This window comes from Brienomyrus brachyistius, chromosome 7 (genome assembly GCF_023856365.1).
Source record: "Brienomyrus brachyistius isolate T26 chromosome 7, BBRACH_0.4, whole genome shotgun sequence".
NCBI classification, from domain to species: domain Eukaryota; kingdom Metazoa; phylum Chordata; class Actinopteri; order Osteoglossiformes; family Mormyridae; genus Brienomyrus; species Brienomyrus brachyistius.
Genome location: NC_064539.1, coordinates 30800472 through 30815647, shown reverse-complemented (window position 1 = coordinate 30815647; position 15176 = coordinate 30800472). Strand labels below are relative to the sequence as shown.

Here is a 15176-nt window from a genome sequence, read left to right as displayed (position 1 = left end):
CAATAAATTTCTTTTGTAGACAGTTCATCTGGGACTGAAAGTGACACGTTTCAACATCACAGTCAGGGCTGGGATACCAATCAGTGATGCACTAATCAATCGACCAGGGACCAGAAGCAGCAAACTTTCTTCCCACCAAATTTTTTTTGTTGTTGTTTAAATAGAGATTCCTGACAAAGTCAAACAGCCTTGATGCAGCACGCAAATTTATGTGGCGCTTTTATGCATTTTAAACCTGAAAGCAGGTTGGTGTCGACCCGAATATCACAGGAAAGTTAAGTAAAATAGGTCAGATAAAGGCAGGTGCACAGCAGCTCATTATCAGGTAATTGTTATTCGTACCTCTTTCCAGTCACTGAGCACTTTATTTTGAGCTTGTTTAAATGAGAGAAGATCCCGTAACTTTGGGGGTGTTGGAGAAAGCGCTAGGCTTTACACTCCGACTATGGTGGAGGGGGGCAAATATGAAACACCAAAAACTTCAAACAGAATTTACTGGGAGACAAAATGTCCAACTTGATGTATGGCCCGCATGGCACGTAGGGTAAGGCCTTGATGATACTTGTGCCTCTTTACCATAGGAGGAAAACCCCGCTCGACGTAATAAAAATATCTGCGGATGGTTTTTATGGGAGACAAAATGTCCAACTTGATGTGTGGCCCAAGTTATTAGAGATGACCCGGATGACCTACCGGGATGTACAAACGTGCGGCCCCATACACTGATGTAATACAAACGGTTGCATGAGGAAAAACACATACACGCCCGTACATGGTCAAACTACCGCTAAGCTTTTTTATTGGACGTCAGACCCTCCACCTCCTCTCATTCTTTGCTCCAACTTTATCATTTTCTCCCAGAGTCTCATTCTCTCAGAGTTTCTCTCAGACTCGCGCAGCACGGCTCTCAGCTCTCTGGAATCGCTCTCTCCGAGTCCTTTGCAGATTCTCCAAAGCCCGGGACCTTACCACAGTACCGCACCACACACAGCGTACGCTCACACTCCATCAGGTAACCCACCCGCTCAGCCCCCACACCCCGGCGGCGCCCGACAAAACCCCACACTCATAAGCACTCTCCTCAATATAAAATTATAATTTTAAAAATAATAATAAATAATTAAAAATTTAATAATTAAAAATAATAATAAATAATTAAAAATAATAATAAACAATTAATTTAAAATAATAATTAAATCCCTCTCCCATGACGTCACATCGTACCACCACAACCACGCCCCGCCCCCAGTGAACTGTTGACCCGTGACCTTTATGACCTTTAGGTCATAAATCTTTTTGAAAGAAGCGGCATTCCTATACTCTCTCATGTGGTTGCTTGGATACTAACAAGCAAGATGAGCAACCAGTAAGTGCAGAAGTCACCTGGGCCCCACACCAGCAGCGCTCCATTTCACCTTGTCAGGGCTGCTGTGCCCAGCCCCGTCCACATCCGATATGAGGACGTCCTGCACTTCCTCCTTCACATCTGCCACACTTAGCTGGGGAGGTTTCTGGTCCATGCTGCAGCTGGGCACAGCCCTGCGGGGGGACGTCTGTGAGCAGATGGGGAATAATGAACATGCTTTGAACCTGTTCATTTAGCAGAATCATGTTACAGACAATGTATCTGTCCTGGAGCTCTCAGCTCTGCTCTAACTGGGTCATCAGGATGAACATCTGATGATCTGAAGTATCTGGAAACATGTTCTGTCTTATATAGCGATGAATGACTCTGCGGGATTGGACCCTATGCCTGTGAGCAGAAGGTTGCCGGTTCACATTCCATGGCTGGCCGAGAGATCATATTACTGGAGTTGGTTCCACTCAGTATATACATGGTCTGACCGGAAACAATGAAACTAAGACTGAACTCACCTGACTGGGGTTCAGGCTGCTTTGTTAATAAATGCTTTTCATCTCCTCAGTCTGTGGACCTGGATGGAACTAAAACAAACAAGTAAACTTGGTATGACATACACACCAAATTAAAAACAATCATAGCTACATATTATTCCTTCAATACACGAAACAAAACCAGCATCCCTAAAACTGTGACAAATTAGATGCTGTGGAAAGACATTAAAAGAATCAGCATAATATCATAAATAAGGAAGTTATGATGATGATGATGATGAGAACCCTTTATTGCTGTTGCAATACACCATGTCACTAGTCACAAGTACCAGCGAAAAACTGGCCATCAACCCAACCATACATATACACAAACATCACAGTAGGGGGAGACAGGTCGGGAGACAGGGGCAAACAGAGAGAAGATAAGAAACGTAATAACATGAGGAGAGAGGAGGAGAATAAAAAAACAGCCCCCAGACTGTACTCCAGTGGGGAGGACATTGTGGGAACCGAAAAAAAAACACCTCAGCAACATAAGCACATGGTCACTACGCCTTACAGCATAAAATGACACAACTTGCAACAGGTGAGGGAAAGGGGTGGTGGAGGTAGTCCAGCAGAGACAAACAGCCATCCGGTCCTGCAGCCATGGGGGGCGCTGGTCACAGACCCACCTGTCCACGCTGGGGGAATGAAGCGGAGAAGGCGTGGGATGGGGGGAGAGGAATGCAAGAGAGTCTCGCTGCCTTGTTCTTCTGGGGGAGTTGTTAGTTCAGCAGCGGCCTTGGCCGAGGCCAGCGCTGACTGGGGGGAGCCAAAACCTGATAGGATAGGGTTGTTTGGGTTTCCGGGCGAGAAGCTGTAATTTCCAGCTCCCCTAATGTCCACACTGGTCTCCGCCATCCAATAATTTTTGCAAAGCTGTGAGCTTCTCCATGTTGTTATCCAGTTTGCGATCAATTGTCACAGTCTGAGTGCTAACAGCTCTGCCCACTCCATCAATCATTCCAGCCAGCCTAGTGGGGCTTTGAGCGGCTGTCACCGTTTTCTTCAATCTTCGATAAACCAGGGCAATGCCTAATCCAATCAGCATAATACCTGTAATCATGGTTCCGAATAGGTAGATGTCTTCAATGTCCTCCACGGAAAGAGCTGCCAGGCACACGACCTACACTTCTCCCATCCGTCCATCGTGTATCCAGCTGCGTACGTTCCTGCTGGACAGTCAGGTTCCCCCGAACCTAGGCTTCTCGTCGAGAAGATGGTGTCAATTTCGTTGAGAGACCAGCTGATCAAATCCATGATTTTACTTAGTTTGGAGAGCAGGGCTGAGAGAGTCTCTCAAAGTATAAGACAGCAGACTAGACGAGAGGAGCAAAGCAGAGAAGATAAGGGGAGGGAGAGGGAGAGAAGTGCGTCCGCCTCCGCTGAGAGCCAAAGAGGAATTATTGTAAGAAGAATTATTATAAGAATTGTCTTATACTGTAAAAAATAAAAGACCATAGATATATACAGCACAGTGTACGCAGTTTCTCTCTACTGTGCTGCAGTTGCCTTGTCTTTAAATTAAATTCATACCCGGCATTACGCAGACGTTAATATACTGCACAGACACTACCGACTGCGAAGATCGCAGAGCTGTGAGCGTTTTAGCATCCGTTTCCATGGTGAATCCTTTCTTCAGCGATCGGCTGATGATGGCTTTTTGTTGTTCCACGAGGCCGCACTTCAGGTACCATTAACACTCAGAGCTAAATAAACTCATACCCCAAAGCAGTAATCAGCGTTTTTGGACCCGATACGATGTTTACGTCGTTTCAGGCGCATTGAAGTGATAGTTAAAGTTTAAACCCCAACTCGCTTTCAGGAATACTACCCCAGGATATGAACCCCGACCAGGTAGGGGCGCCCATAAGGGGGGAGAAAATAAGGATAGGAATTTCAGGGGGCCGGCGGCATCCCCTCTCCTCCCCCGCAAATTACGAGGTAGAAGTTTGCAATTCACAGCTTCCGATTCATTTGGCTTCTTATCTGCAGTCTTATTCATTTTGCAAATACAAAATGACGTATGAACAAAACGTTTAAGCTGTAACACGTTCATGTATTTCATATAAGTATTTCACAAAACTCCGTGTAATGTTAATGGTCGGATAACCCACACATGATGTGATTTCTCTTTCACGACAATAAACTGGAAGCATGGCGTGGTGGGCAACTGCATTTAAGCGATAAGCCACATTTCCAGCCGCAGTCTGGAGGTCTTATTCGTCTTTGGCCAGGCAAATGTGAAATGCAAAGTACACAGCAGTAATGCCACTGTTAGGAAACACTGAAATTAGCCTGGGCCAAGATAAATAGAATGAATCCCAAGCTTCCAACTGTTTCGGGTACAAAACCAATCTGGGCCAGGCTAATTCCAGTGTTTCCTAACAGAGTCATATGTACTGTGCGAATAAGAAGCCAAATAAATCGGAAGCTGCAGATAAGCAGCCAACTTCAGCCTTATTTGCAAATTTAAATTCAATTCCGTTCTTTATTGCTGTCACTGAACAAGACGGCACAACGAGACTGAGTAAGCAATTTTACACGGTGCAAAAAGATACAAGACAAAACATAATATGCAAATATTATAATATATACAAAATAGCCAAAAATGTGTACAAGCACAGTTGTGATAACCAGTATGTAGTGGTGTGGCGCGTATGGGATATGTATGAGATTCCTTTAGTACCGATTAAACTTTTATTTCTCCACGCAAATTTAAAACGCCCGCTATTCAAACTTTGGGTGGCACCAAATATCGACCTCGGAATACCAACATTGGTATTATTTTGTATCGCCCGTCAATAATACTCACCCCAATTCGCCACTCCACTGGAGAGCAGAACTTACCGCGAAGAAGTAACGACCGTAACGAAGTTTTGGGCAATAAGTTTAAGCACAGATATCTATGTCAGGTCATGACGCGCCCCTGCGACGTGCTTGGCCACACCCCATTCCTGCCGAATGTATTTTCTGCTGGACGGCATTCAATGCTTGGTCAAACAAATGATCATTTTAATTTGTCATATCAAATATTAGTAAAACATAAACTGCAATTGTATAGATTCCATATATTTTTACAATTACTAACTATGCAGTTTAATGAAGGCAATCATTTATTAAAGCTGGTCACGTTTTTATTAATTTAACCCTAAACACATTTTCGTTAATATTGTTCAAAGAACTGAGCAAGATATGTGCAAGAATCAGATGACCTCAAAACATCAAAGCCCTAAATTATATTTGCTATTCATTTCAATTCTTAATATTTCACAAGATGTCAAAATACCCCAAAGGTTCCTTCTGAAAAGCAATTAACCAAAAACTGCGATTTTCTAAAATTTGCATTCAATTTACAACGATCTTTACCAACTCTGAAGCCCAACATAAAAAAGAAAACGGCAAATGCCGACAGGAAGCAGCTAAAATCATATCATATGCAAATAAAAGTTCCATGAGTACATGCCCAGCCTTAGTTTCCGTCCTGCTGTTCCAGTTACTTAATGGGTATTTATATGAACGTATACACAGAAATATTTGTTTCCCCGTTTCTTAGCCACACACGCACGTGAACGTTAATAAGTTTTACCAAGGAAAGTGTTATCTATTTGCTTTAGAAAGTTTTTTAAAATATGCATATTACAAAAATATTTTCCGTTCTTTCTCCAATAATACTAAAAAAAACACAGGACTCACTCAATCTTGAGAATAGGGATAAAACTTTACTTTGGGAGGATGTTTTTACTTTTCAGTCATGCGGAGAAAATATTTTTTAAAAGACCAAAGTCTTGGCTATTAAATTTTGTAACGAGCCAGCCTCATATTAAACAGCATTGTTTGGCAGCTGAGGGCGTGAATTTTGTCAACTTCGTCAGTGACACAAAAATTCATTTTATAGTATAAAACACATTTATAACACAAAGTACGTGTACAATAGAATTTTTTCTTGACAATTTCATTTTTTAAACCATTCGGAGCATATGTTTAATGAATATAACATTAAAAATCCTTCTGACGGGGCTGACGTCACATAATGGAAGAACACAGAATGGAAGACAAACGTTGACACATCTTGAGCGCACACACAATGCCATTTCAAACATGAATCTACTGTTTGTGGTTATCAGAAGTGTTATATTCAAAGCTTCAAAATATGTGATGGAGTTGACATCTTACAGAGTTGACAAAATTATATTTTACAATTTCACAGCATATTCTTGGTGAAGCCATTCTATTTTCTCTTAATGATAATTTAAAATATGCATCTTTAAACTATTATTTTTTATTTCGTTTTGATTTAGGAGGGCTACAGAGTTCATCTGATTCAATACTATTTCATGAACCTACCGACAAAATAGAGGAAGTGAGGCTGTGGCCTTCACAATACAGCCGACACGTCTTATCTCTGATCGAATTATGTTTTTGTAGAAATCTGATGGAGTTTACAAAAATCTGAGACAATTCAAAAGGGGCAACATTTTCATAAAAATGTATATCTTAAACAAAGATGATTATAATAGTAAATTTGTACACCTATTTTATCAATAGGTATTATTAGTTTTAGATTTTGTAGGCTCCTTTTAACACATTATTAAATTGTTTAAAGTTATGAATTGTTCTCTGGGACAAGGGTGTTTTCTGGCATAGGGCAAGTTTTGAAGTTAAAAAAAAAGAAAGCAGACCAATCATTATGTAAATCTTACTGATTTCATACATATGAATATTCAAAATCTGAACTGTTACCAAAACACAAAATTAGTCTGCCAATATGTAATAGTTGTAAGTTTTTTGTAGGATGTGATTTGTCCAGTTCTGAAGAATGGGTGGACTAATTGTGCTCCATGTGGTTTTGTATACTGGACATGTATTCAGGCTCAGTTTATCTTACGTTGCACAGGGAGCTCACTTTGGGGTACAGAGAGGTAAGGTTACCTGTTTGTTTCATGAGACTTGGCAATACTGTTTGTGTTTCCTTATGTGGGGAAAAACTGTAGGCTGCTTCACCAGCAGATGTCGGATAACTACTGTTTATGCAAACTATTAAACGGTTTTGCCAAAAATGGGGGTAAATGGGGGGACTATGTCTGTCGGCTGGCCTGGGAACGCCTCGGGATTCCCCCGGAGGAGCTGGATGAAGTGGCCGGGGAGAGAGAAGTCTGGGTTTCCCTGCTTAGACTACTGCCCCTGCGACCCGACCTTGGATGAGCGGAAGATAATGGATGGATGGATGGATGGGGGCATAATTTTGACGACTTGCTCTAAAATATCTAGTTAAAGCTAAGAAAAAAAACAGACCAAGTCCGTCAAGCCAAACACATGTGTACTGTGGTTCATCTCGGGTTTATTCTGAATGAAGGGAGAAGGCCCAATAACATGGATCACCAATGAGCTGCAATTTCGTAAGTAGAGGAGCCTCTACTCACTGCGAATCCATCTGTTTGAAAGCGCATGACTCATACTTTGCAATCTCTGATTTTATTGGTGTGATTGTGTTTGATGCTGTTTCTCCTTTTCTGAGGTGACCTTGAGTCTCCTTAAAGGCACCTCGTAATGAAATGTACTATTATTATGATTAATCATCATCATCATCAATAACAACAACAATAATAATATTAGGGCATCTCCCTGGTGTGATTTTGTTTGTGGATCTTTAGGGCTCGTACTTGACTGAAACTCTTCTCACACTGGGAGCACTGGTATGGTCTCTCCCCTGCGTGAATTCGCTGGTGGATCTTTAGAGTTCCTAACTGATTGAAGCTCTTTCCACACTGGGAACAGTAGTAGGGTCTCTCTCCTGTGTGAATTCGCTGATGCGCCTTTAGGTTGCCTAACTGACTGAAACTCTTACCACATTCTGAGCAGTGATAAGGCTTTTCTCCTGTGTGAGTTCGTTGATGTGTCTTTAAGTCACATAATTGGCGAAAACTCTTTGCACACTCTGAACACTGGTAAAGTCTCTCCCTTGTGTGAACCCGCTGGTGTGTGTTTAGGTCTCCTAAATGACTAAAACTCTTCCCACAATGGGAGCACTGGAAAGGCCTCTCTCTAATGTGGATACGCTCGTGCACCTTTAGGGTTCCTAACTGACTGAAGCCCTTCCCACAATGGGAGCACTGGTAGGGCCTCTCTCCTGTGTGAGTTCGTTGGTGCTTGTTTAGGGTTCCTAAATGATTGAAGCTCTTCCTACACTGGGAGCACTGGTAGGGCCTCTCTCCTGTATGAATTCGCTGGTGCGCCTTTAGGGTGCCTAACTGACTGAAACTCTTACCACATTCTGAGCAGTGATACGGCTTTTCTCCTGTGTGAGTTCGCTGATGTGTCTTTAAGTCACTTAATTTGCGAAAACTCTTTACACATTCTGAGCACTGGTAGGGCTTCTCCCCTGTGTGAATTCTCTGGTGTGTCTGTAGGTGTCCTAACTGACTAAAGCTGTTTCCACACTGGGAGCACTGGTAGGGCCTCTGCCCTGTGTGAATCCATTTGTGCTTATTGAGGGCTCCTAACTGTTTGAAGCTCTTTTCACACTGGGAGCACTGGAAAGGCCTCTCCCCTGTATGAATCCCCTGGTGGATCTTTAGGGTCCCTACTTGGCTGAAGCTCTTCCCACATTGGGGGCATCGGTAGGGCCTCTCCCCTGAATGAATCCGCTGGTGCGTCTGTAGTTGTCCTAACTGACTGAAGCTGTTCCCACACTGGGAGCACTGGTAGGGCTTCTCGCCTTTGTGAATTTGCTGGTGGATCTTTAGGGCTCCTACTTGACTGAAGCTCTTCCCACACTGGGAGCACTGGTAGGGTCGCTCTCCCGTGTGAGTTCGCTGGTGCGCCTTTAGGTTGCTTGGCTGACTGAAACTCTTATCACATTCTGAGCAGTGATACGGCTTTTCTCCTGTGTGAGTTCGATGATGTGTCTTTAAGTCACTTAATTTGCGAAAACTCTTTGCACATTGTGAGCACTGGTAGGGCTTCTTGTCTGTATGAATCCACTGGTGAGTCTTTAGGGCTCCTACTTGACTGAAGCTTTTCCCACAGTGGGAGCACTGGTATGGCTTCTCCCCAGTGTGAACCCGCTGGTGGATCTTTAAGGCTCCTAAATGACTGAAATTCTTCTCACACTGGGAGCACTGGTAGGGCCTCTTGCCCGTGTAAGTTCGCTGGTGTGCCTTTAGGTTGCCTAACTGACTGAAACTCTTACCACATTCTGAGCAGTGATACGGCTTTTCTCCGGTGTGAGTTCGTTGATGTGTCTTTAAGTCATTTAATTGGCTAAAACTCTTTGCACACTGGGAGCACTGGTAGGGCTTCTTGTCTGTATGAATCCGCTGGTGCTTCTTTAAGGTGCTTAAATGACTGAAGCTCTTCTCACAGTGGGAGCAGCAGTGAACTCTCAGTATCACACTGGGGTCAAACTTCTCAGGATGAGATTTTTTGATATGGCTCTGGAGGTAAATTTCTGACTTATAGGGCAGTATGGGACAGTGAGGACAGGAGAACTTGAACATTTTCCAGCTTGGTAAGAGAGCTTGATCTGAAGAGAGGCATTGAAAAGAGCAAATGTAAGTGTGGAACCGAATAATGTGAACAAAAGTGATGGATTCAGGAGAAATAATTGCAATTCCAGTGCAGTTTAAGAAAGCAAGATAACCTGAATCTCAGAGAGTATTAGAGGTATCTGTGTGATGCAGCATGTGGAATTTTCTGGAAGCTGGAAGATGTTTCTATAGTCACCTGGGATTGGAGGTCTGACACCCCCCTCCAGCTTCTCCTCAGTCACGTCCTGAAACACTGTTTCTTCTTTCACCCCCCCATTAAAGACGGGACACACTGTACTCTCTGCTTTCTGAGGGAAAGAGAATAGAGTCAATAAAATTATTCTGTAAAGAGTTAATCTGGTCTATGGGACTGAAAGCAACATGTTTCAGCATCACACAAAGAAGCAGGGCCAGGTCTATCAACCAGGCATCATACAGGAGACATTGTTCCTGACTGATACTGAACACAAGCTGCCCTCAAGCTGCTGCTCTCTCTCCACTCCTAATCCATCTAAGCAGCTCACTGCTGAAGGTACTACAGGGTAAAAGCACAGCTGACATGGCAGCAGGACTGTGAAGGTGTTTAGATGCAGATTCACTGTCATAGTTACATGGCTGGAGCAGGACAGACAGAGAAGCCATTTCCACACAAGAGAGAGAGATGCAATACCGCTTTTGTCAAAATGACAGGTCGGGTCAAAGGTCACGTTCAAAAGTTCAGTGGGCGGAGCTTATGTTGTGGTGGGTTGAGCTTGGTTGTGTAACTGACGCAATAGCATGTGGATTTAATTATTTATTTAAATATTTTTTTTTTGTCTTCTTCCCCGGGGGTTGGTTGTGTAACTGATGCAATGGTATTTGGATTTAATTATTTATTTATTATTTTAAATGATTGTGGCTTAGGGGGCATGGGTTGGTTGTGTTAGTGATACAATGGTATTTGGATTTAATTATTTATTATTTTAAATGCTTATTTTAAATGTTTATTATTTTAAAATGATATTGAGGAGAGTGCTTATGAGTGTGTATTATTTTAAAAATGATATTGAGGAGAGTGCTTATGAGCGTGTATTATTTTAAAAATGATATTGATGAGAGTGCTTATGAGCGTGTGTTATTTGAATAAGTTATTATTATTATTATTTTGTGGGGCGCGGGCGGGAGTGAGCGGGGCTGGGTTACCTGATGGAGCGCGAGCGTACGGTGTGCGGTAGCGTGGTAAGGTCCCCGGGCTTCGGAGAATCAGCAAAGGACTTATTCACATACTGGTGCGGTAGCGCGGAAAGGTCCGCACGGCTTTGGATAATCCTCGGAGAGAGCGATGCGGGAGAGCTGAGAGGCGTGCTGCTGCGCGAGTCTGAGAGAAACTGTGAGAGACTGTGGGATAAAATGGTAAAGTTGGAGCAAAGAATGAGAGGAGGAGGTGCAGGGTCTATCGTCCAATAAAAACGCTCGGCGCTAGTTTTGACCGTGTGTTTTTTCCTCACGCAAGCGTTTGTATCACATCGGCGTATGGCGCCAATTTGTAAAGGTCATAAGTCGAGACATACATCGAGTCTGTCAATTTGTCCGCCAGTAAATTCTGCAGGGCCGTGCCACCTGGCCATCGAGGCGCCCCCCCTACCCGGCCACGCGGGCCATACATCGAGTCTGACACTTTGTCCTCCAGTAAATTCTGTTTAAAGTTTTGTTTTCACATACGTCCCAAATTACAGATAATTGTCTTACACAGGCACGAGTAGCATCATCAAGGCCGTACCACCTGGTCATACATCAAGTCTGACAATTTGACCGCCAGTAAATTCTGTTTATAGTTTTGTTTGTCATACATGACCGTGCAGATATGGGGTGACAGAGACAATTAAATTGTATTACGTCGAGCGGGGGGCCTTTTCCTCCTCCTAGAGGCACAACGCCTTACCAAAGTTTGTACCAGCCAAAGAACCACAAGTTTCATCGAGACCTTACCCGGTAAGTATATTATTTCTTTTATTCCTGTTATAAAAATGCTATTCAATTAAAAAATAACATTCTAATAATAGGTATTCTCTTTTTTTTTTTTTCTATGTACGAGAGAGAGAGAGAGAGAGACTACGCCGACCGGTCAAGAGAAAATCTGCGAGAGAATCAACAGGTATGGACGGAGCAACACCCCCAGCGGCTATACCCGAAGCCTTATTAAATGAAATAGCCATTATCAACAATGCTAATAATGAAAATGATGCGGATTACTCTGCTCAACACGACTCGCCACCAGCGGCGTCTGCTGAAACACTAGCCCAGGACCCCTGTTTTCTCCCATCCTTAGAGACATTAACAAGCATGTTAAATGAAAGGGGTTCTGAAGCAGAAGCGGGGCTACCCCCCACCGACGAGGTCGCATGGTCCCCCGCGGATTCTGAATTGTGGGAGGCCTTGTCAGACGTGGAATTTCTTCTCGATGCTGAGGAGATTGAAAATGAATTTGGGCTGGGACAATTTGAAAATGTTCAACAGGAAGGTGGCGGTGCCGTCGGTGACGTGGATCCCCAGCCTGACGGGGTCCTTCATCGCCGCAGATTCAATAACGTACAGATTAGGCGGATTCTAAATATCCCGCGACCTAGAAACGAAGGCAATTTCCGCGAGTACTATGAAAATGTAATCGAGGGGTTTCAAAATATTGTGAATGAGGCGATTCCTTACGCCGTATGGGGAGCCTATATACAGGTCACCCTGCGCGCTGACTTTTTAAACGACGAGCTGTCGCAAATTGTACGGTATGGGGAGGGGGAGCTGACAGACTTGCAGCAGCTGCTGGATCGCCTGGTACAGTCTAATCAAGAGATTTTAAACGATTCCAACCTAGAAGTAATCGTAGACGTAATAAATATCCCACGCGGCGGTGCGAACAAACGTAAACTACAGACCATGTTAGCTTCAGAAATAATTTCTAAGCCAGACACATGTTTATCATTAATAACAACACCAACGCGTGTTTCGCCATAAACTTGGCGCACCTGCTGGACGAAAACTTTACTGTTACCGAGGCTGAAAAGCTCGGCCTGGAGTTACAGGAGAAAGCGGGATTCACCCCCGATCACGCAGTCGCTTTGAATGACATTATCAATTTCGAGAAAATCATTGATTGCAAAGCAGTGGTGTATTATCAACAACCTTATTCAAACAATCTCCAAATTTACCAGACACCCACGCCTAGCGACGGTAGACGGGCGGTGTATTTCTTTTTACACAATCAGCATTTTTACGGCATTAAAAGCGTAAAGGGCTTCTTAGGCGTGGGGTACGTTTGCCCGAGCTGTTTCAAAGGGTACGATTCGCCTCACTCTCATCAATGCGAAAAATTTTGTAGCGTCTGTCAGACTAATTGCAGAGAAGGTGAAAGCACACCGGCGATACTATGTGAGCGTTGTAATTTCAGATGTTTAAATGACACCTGCTTTGAGCGCCACCTTACGCCTAGGGTCTGCCCAGTTAGGGGGGAGCTCGCTACCCCCTGTGACAAGTTCAGAAAATGCAAAGCCTGCGGGCTCAGATACTACCTCACTCCCGAGAACCCAAAACCGCACTCGTGTAAAGCGGAAAAATGTAATATCTGCGACGCTAAACTCCACACGGCCGTGTCAGACATATCCACCCCACATCTCTGCTATCTAAATCCACCCGAGAAGCCTAACATAGGGGAACGGGCCGAAAGGGGTGAGGGGCGTAAAAAGGCCACCGAATATGTGTTTTTTGACTTTGAAACATCTCAGAGGTCGGGTACCCATATCCCGGTGTACGTCTGCGCCATCTCCGATCAGAACGAGACAATGACCGCCGAGGGGCCCAACTGCGCGCTACAGTTTCTCAGACATTTCAGGGCGCCCTGTTATAGAGGCGTCTGTTTCATTAGTCACTACGGTAAGGCATTCGATAATTACATCATACTGAACGCGATGGTGAAGGAAGGCGTGGAACCGCGTGTGACCATAAATACAAGATCCAATTTAAACCTACTCTGGCCTACATGCTGGGCTTTGAGCCGGGTCACTGGTATAACCTAGGAGGAGGTAGCGGGTCGACCTCACCCTACCCGGCCGACATTCACGCGGGATTCTACAATATGTACGTCTACTGTAACATCGTGGAACCGCAGCACGTGGGGGAATTTGTAGTCCCGCTCCTCAGAACCGTTAAAATAGACGGTGCGTTCGGCGACGTAGTCACTTTGCCGTTCCACAAGCTGCAGTACGTACCGGTGAACAAGCAGAGCCTACAGAATTTGCATATCGAGATAAAGAACGATCAGAATACTCTGATTAATTTCTCCTACGGAAAAACGATCGTCAAACTGCACTTTCGGCCCGTTTAAAAAACAAAACAAGAGAAAGCGCAGGTGTTGGGGGGGGGAAGCATGGCGTACCACAATCCTCAGAGATTTATTACGTATTACACCAGTCAGGCGGGACATGGGCTCCCCGGTTTTGCGGGGAGCCCCGTGATGTACGGGCGTGGGTTGGGCTCCATGCTCAGTAGGGCTTTTAGATTCGTTTTACCCTTTCTTAAGCGTGGGGTCGATATAGCGAAACCTCATTTGAAATCGGCGGTCAAAGGAATAGGATCGGATCTAGTCAGCTCTGTAGTCAGCGGCCGTTTTACAAACACAGGTGACCCCAAGCAGGAAGGGTCGGGTCTGCTGTTCCTCTCTCGGAGGAGGGGGAGTAGAAAGAGAGCCCAAGCACCTCTAGCCCTGCTGCAAGGTCATAAAAAAAAAAAGAAAAAAAAATCTGGCAGAGGCGTCAGGATTCCCAAGTCTCCATCCGCCAAGAGAAACAGGAAACCCCCCGGGGACATATTTTAAGAGAGAGAAAACGCAGCGTAAACAAGAATGGCTCTAGCTCACCGGCTCTCGGCTGAATGTACCAAATCTGAATTGGACCTGTTTGCGGCCCCTATGACGCAATTATCCATAGATCAGACCAATTATGTAGAAATCAACCCATTAAATTCCATTACCGATCAGGATGTTTTGGATTTCCTAATACCGGGGTCGGGCAATTTCTATGTGGACCTCAACTCTACACTGCTATATCTAAGGCTCAAGATCGTTAGGGCCGATGGAGCCCCCCTGGTTGACGCCGACCCCTGCGGTATTATACAGTACCCGCTAAACGGCATATTCTCCCAGCTGGATGTGAGTCTGAACGACGTCCTGATCAGTTCTTCGTCGGCCACGCACCCCTATAGGTCAGTCATAGAGACCCTGCTCAATTTTTCTACGGATACGCTAGAGAGTCAGTTTTCGGCAGGGCTCTGGTACAAAGACGTCGGGGGCGACTTGGATAGCGTGGACGTCTCAGCGCAGGGCCCCAACGTGGGGTTACAGAAGCGAGCCGCCTTCTGTAGAAACTCTCAGGAGTTTTCTCTGATGGGTCCTATACACGCCGATATTTTTTTCAGCGAACGAATGCTGTTAAACAACGTGGATATACGCTTAAAGTTTGTAAAGGCTAAAAGCGACTTTAGTCTCATGTGTAGAAATGACACCGATTACGAGCTGAAAATACTGAGGGCCAACCTGTTTGTGAAAAAAGTGGAGGTCTCCCCGGCGGTGTCACTGGGTCACTCGGCCGCTCTCATGAAAGCAAACGCCCTGTACCCTATAAGCAGGGTAGTCGTTAAAAATTATACGCTGCCCGCACAATCGCGGGTTTGCCCGCAGGACAACCTCTTCCTGGGCAACTTACCGCGCTACATCGTTTTGGGGAT

At 44.6% G+C, this 15176-nt stretch overlaps 1 protein-coding gene across 23 annotated transcripts in view; it reads right to left on the bottom strand.

Moving 5' to 3' along the window:
- Positions 1-15176, bottom strand: part of LOC125746298 (zinc finger protein 239-like) — an 80045-nt gene that overhangs the window by 40437 nt on the left and 24432 nt on the right. For 6 of the 23 annotated variants that reach the window (XR_007398925.1, XR_007398919.1, XR_007398923.1 and 3 more), the window contains exon 3: positions 1416-1553. The exons of 6 other annotated variants lie outside the window; for them this stretch is intronic. Coding sequence is in view for 12 of the 17 variants with exons in the window: in XM_049020130.1 (XP_048876087.1) it covers positions 1416-1520 (105 nt within the window). In the remaining 5 variants the exon portion in view is untranslated. Of the gene's footprint in view, positions 1-1415; positions 1554-1875; positions 1945-4711; positions 4812-5596; positions 9422-9621; positions 9734-15176 lie in introns of those variants that run through there. 11 more of the 23 variants (XM_049020120.1, XM_049020122.1, XM_049020121.1 and 8 more) reach the window with 6 other exon arrangements.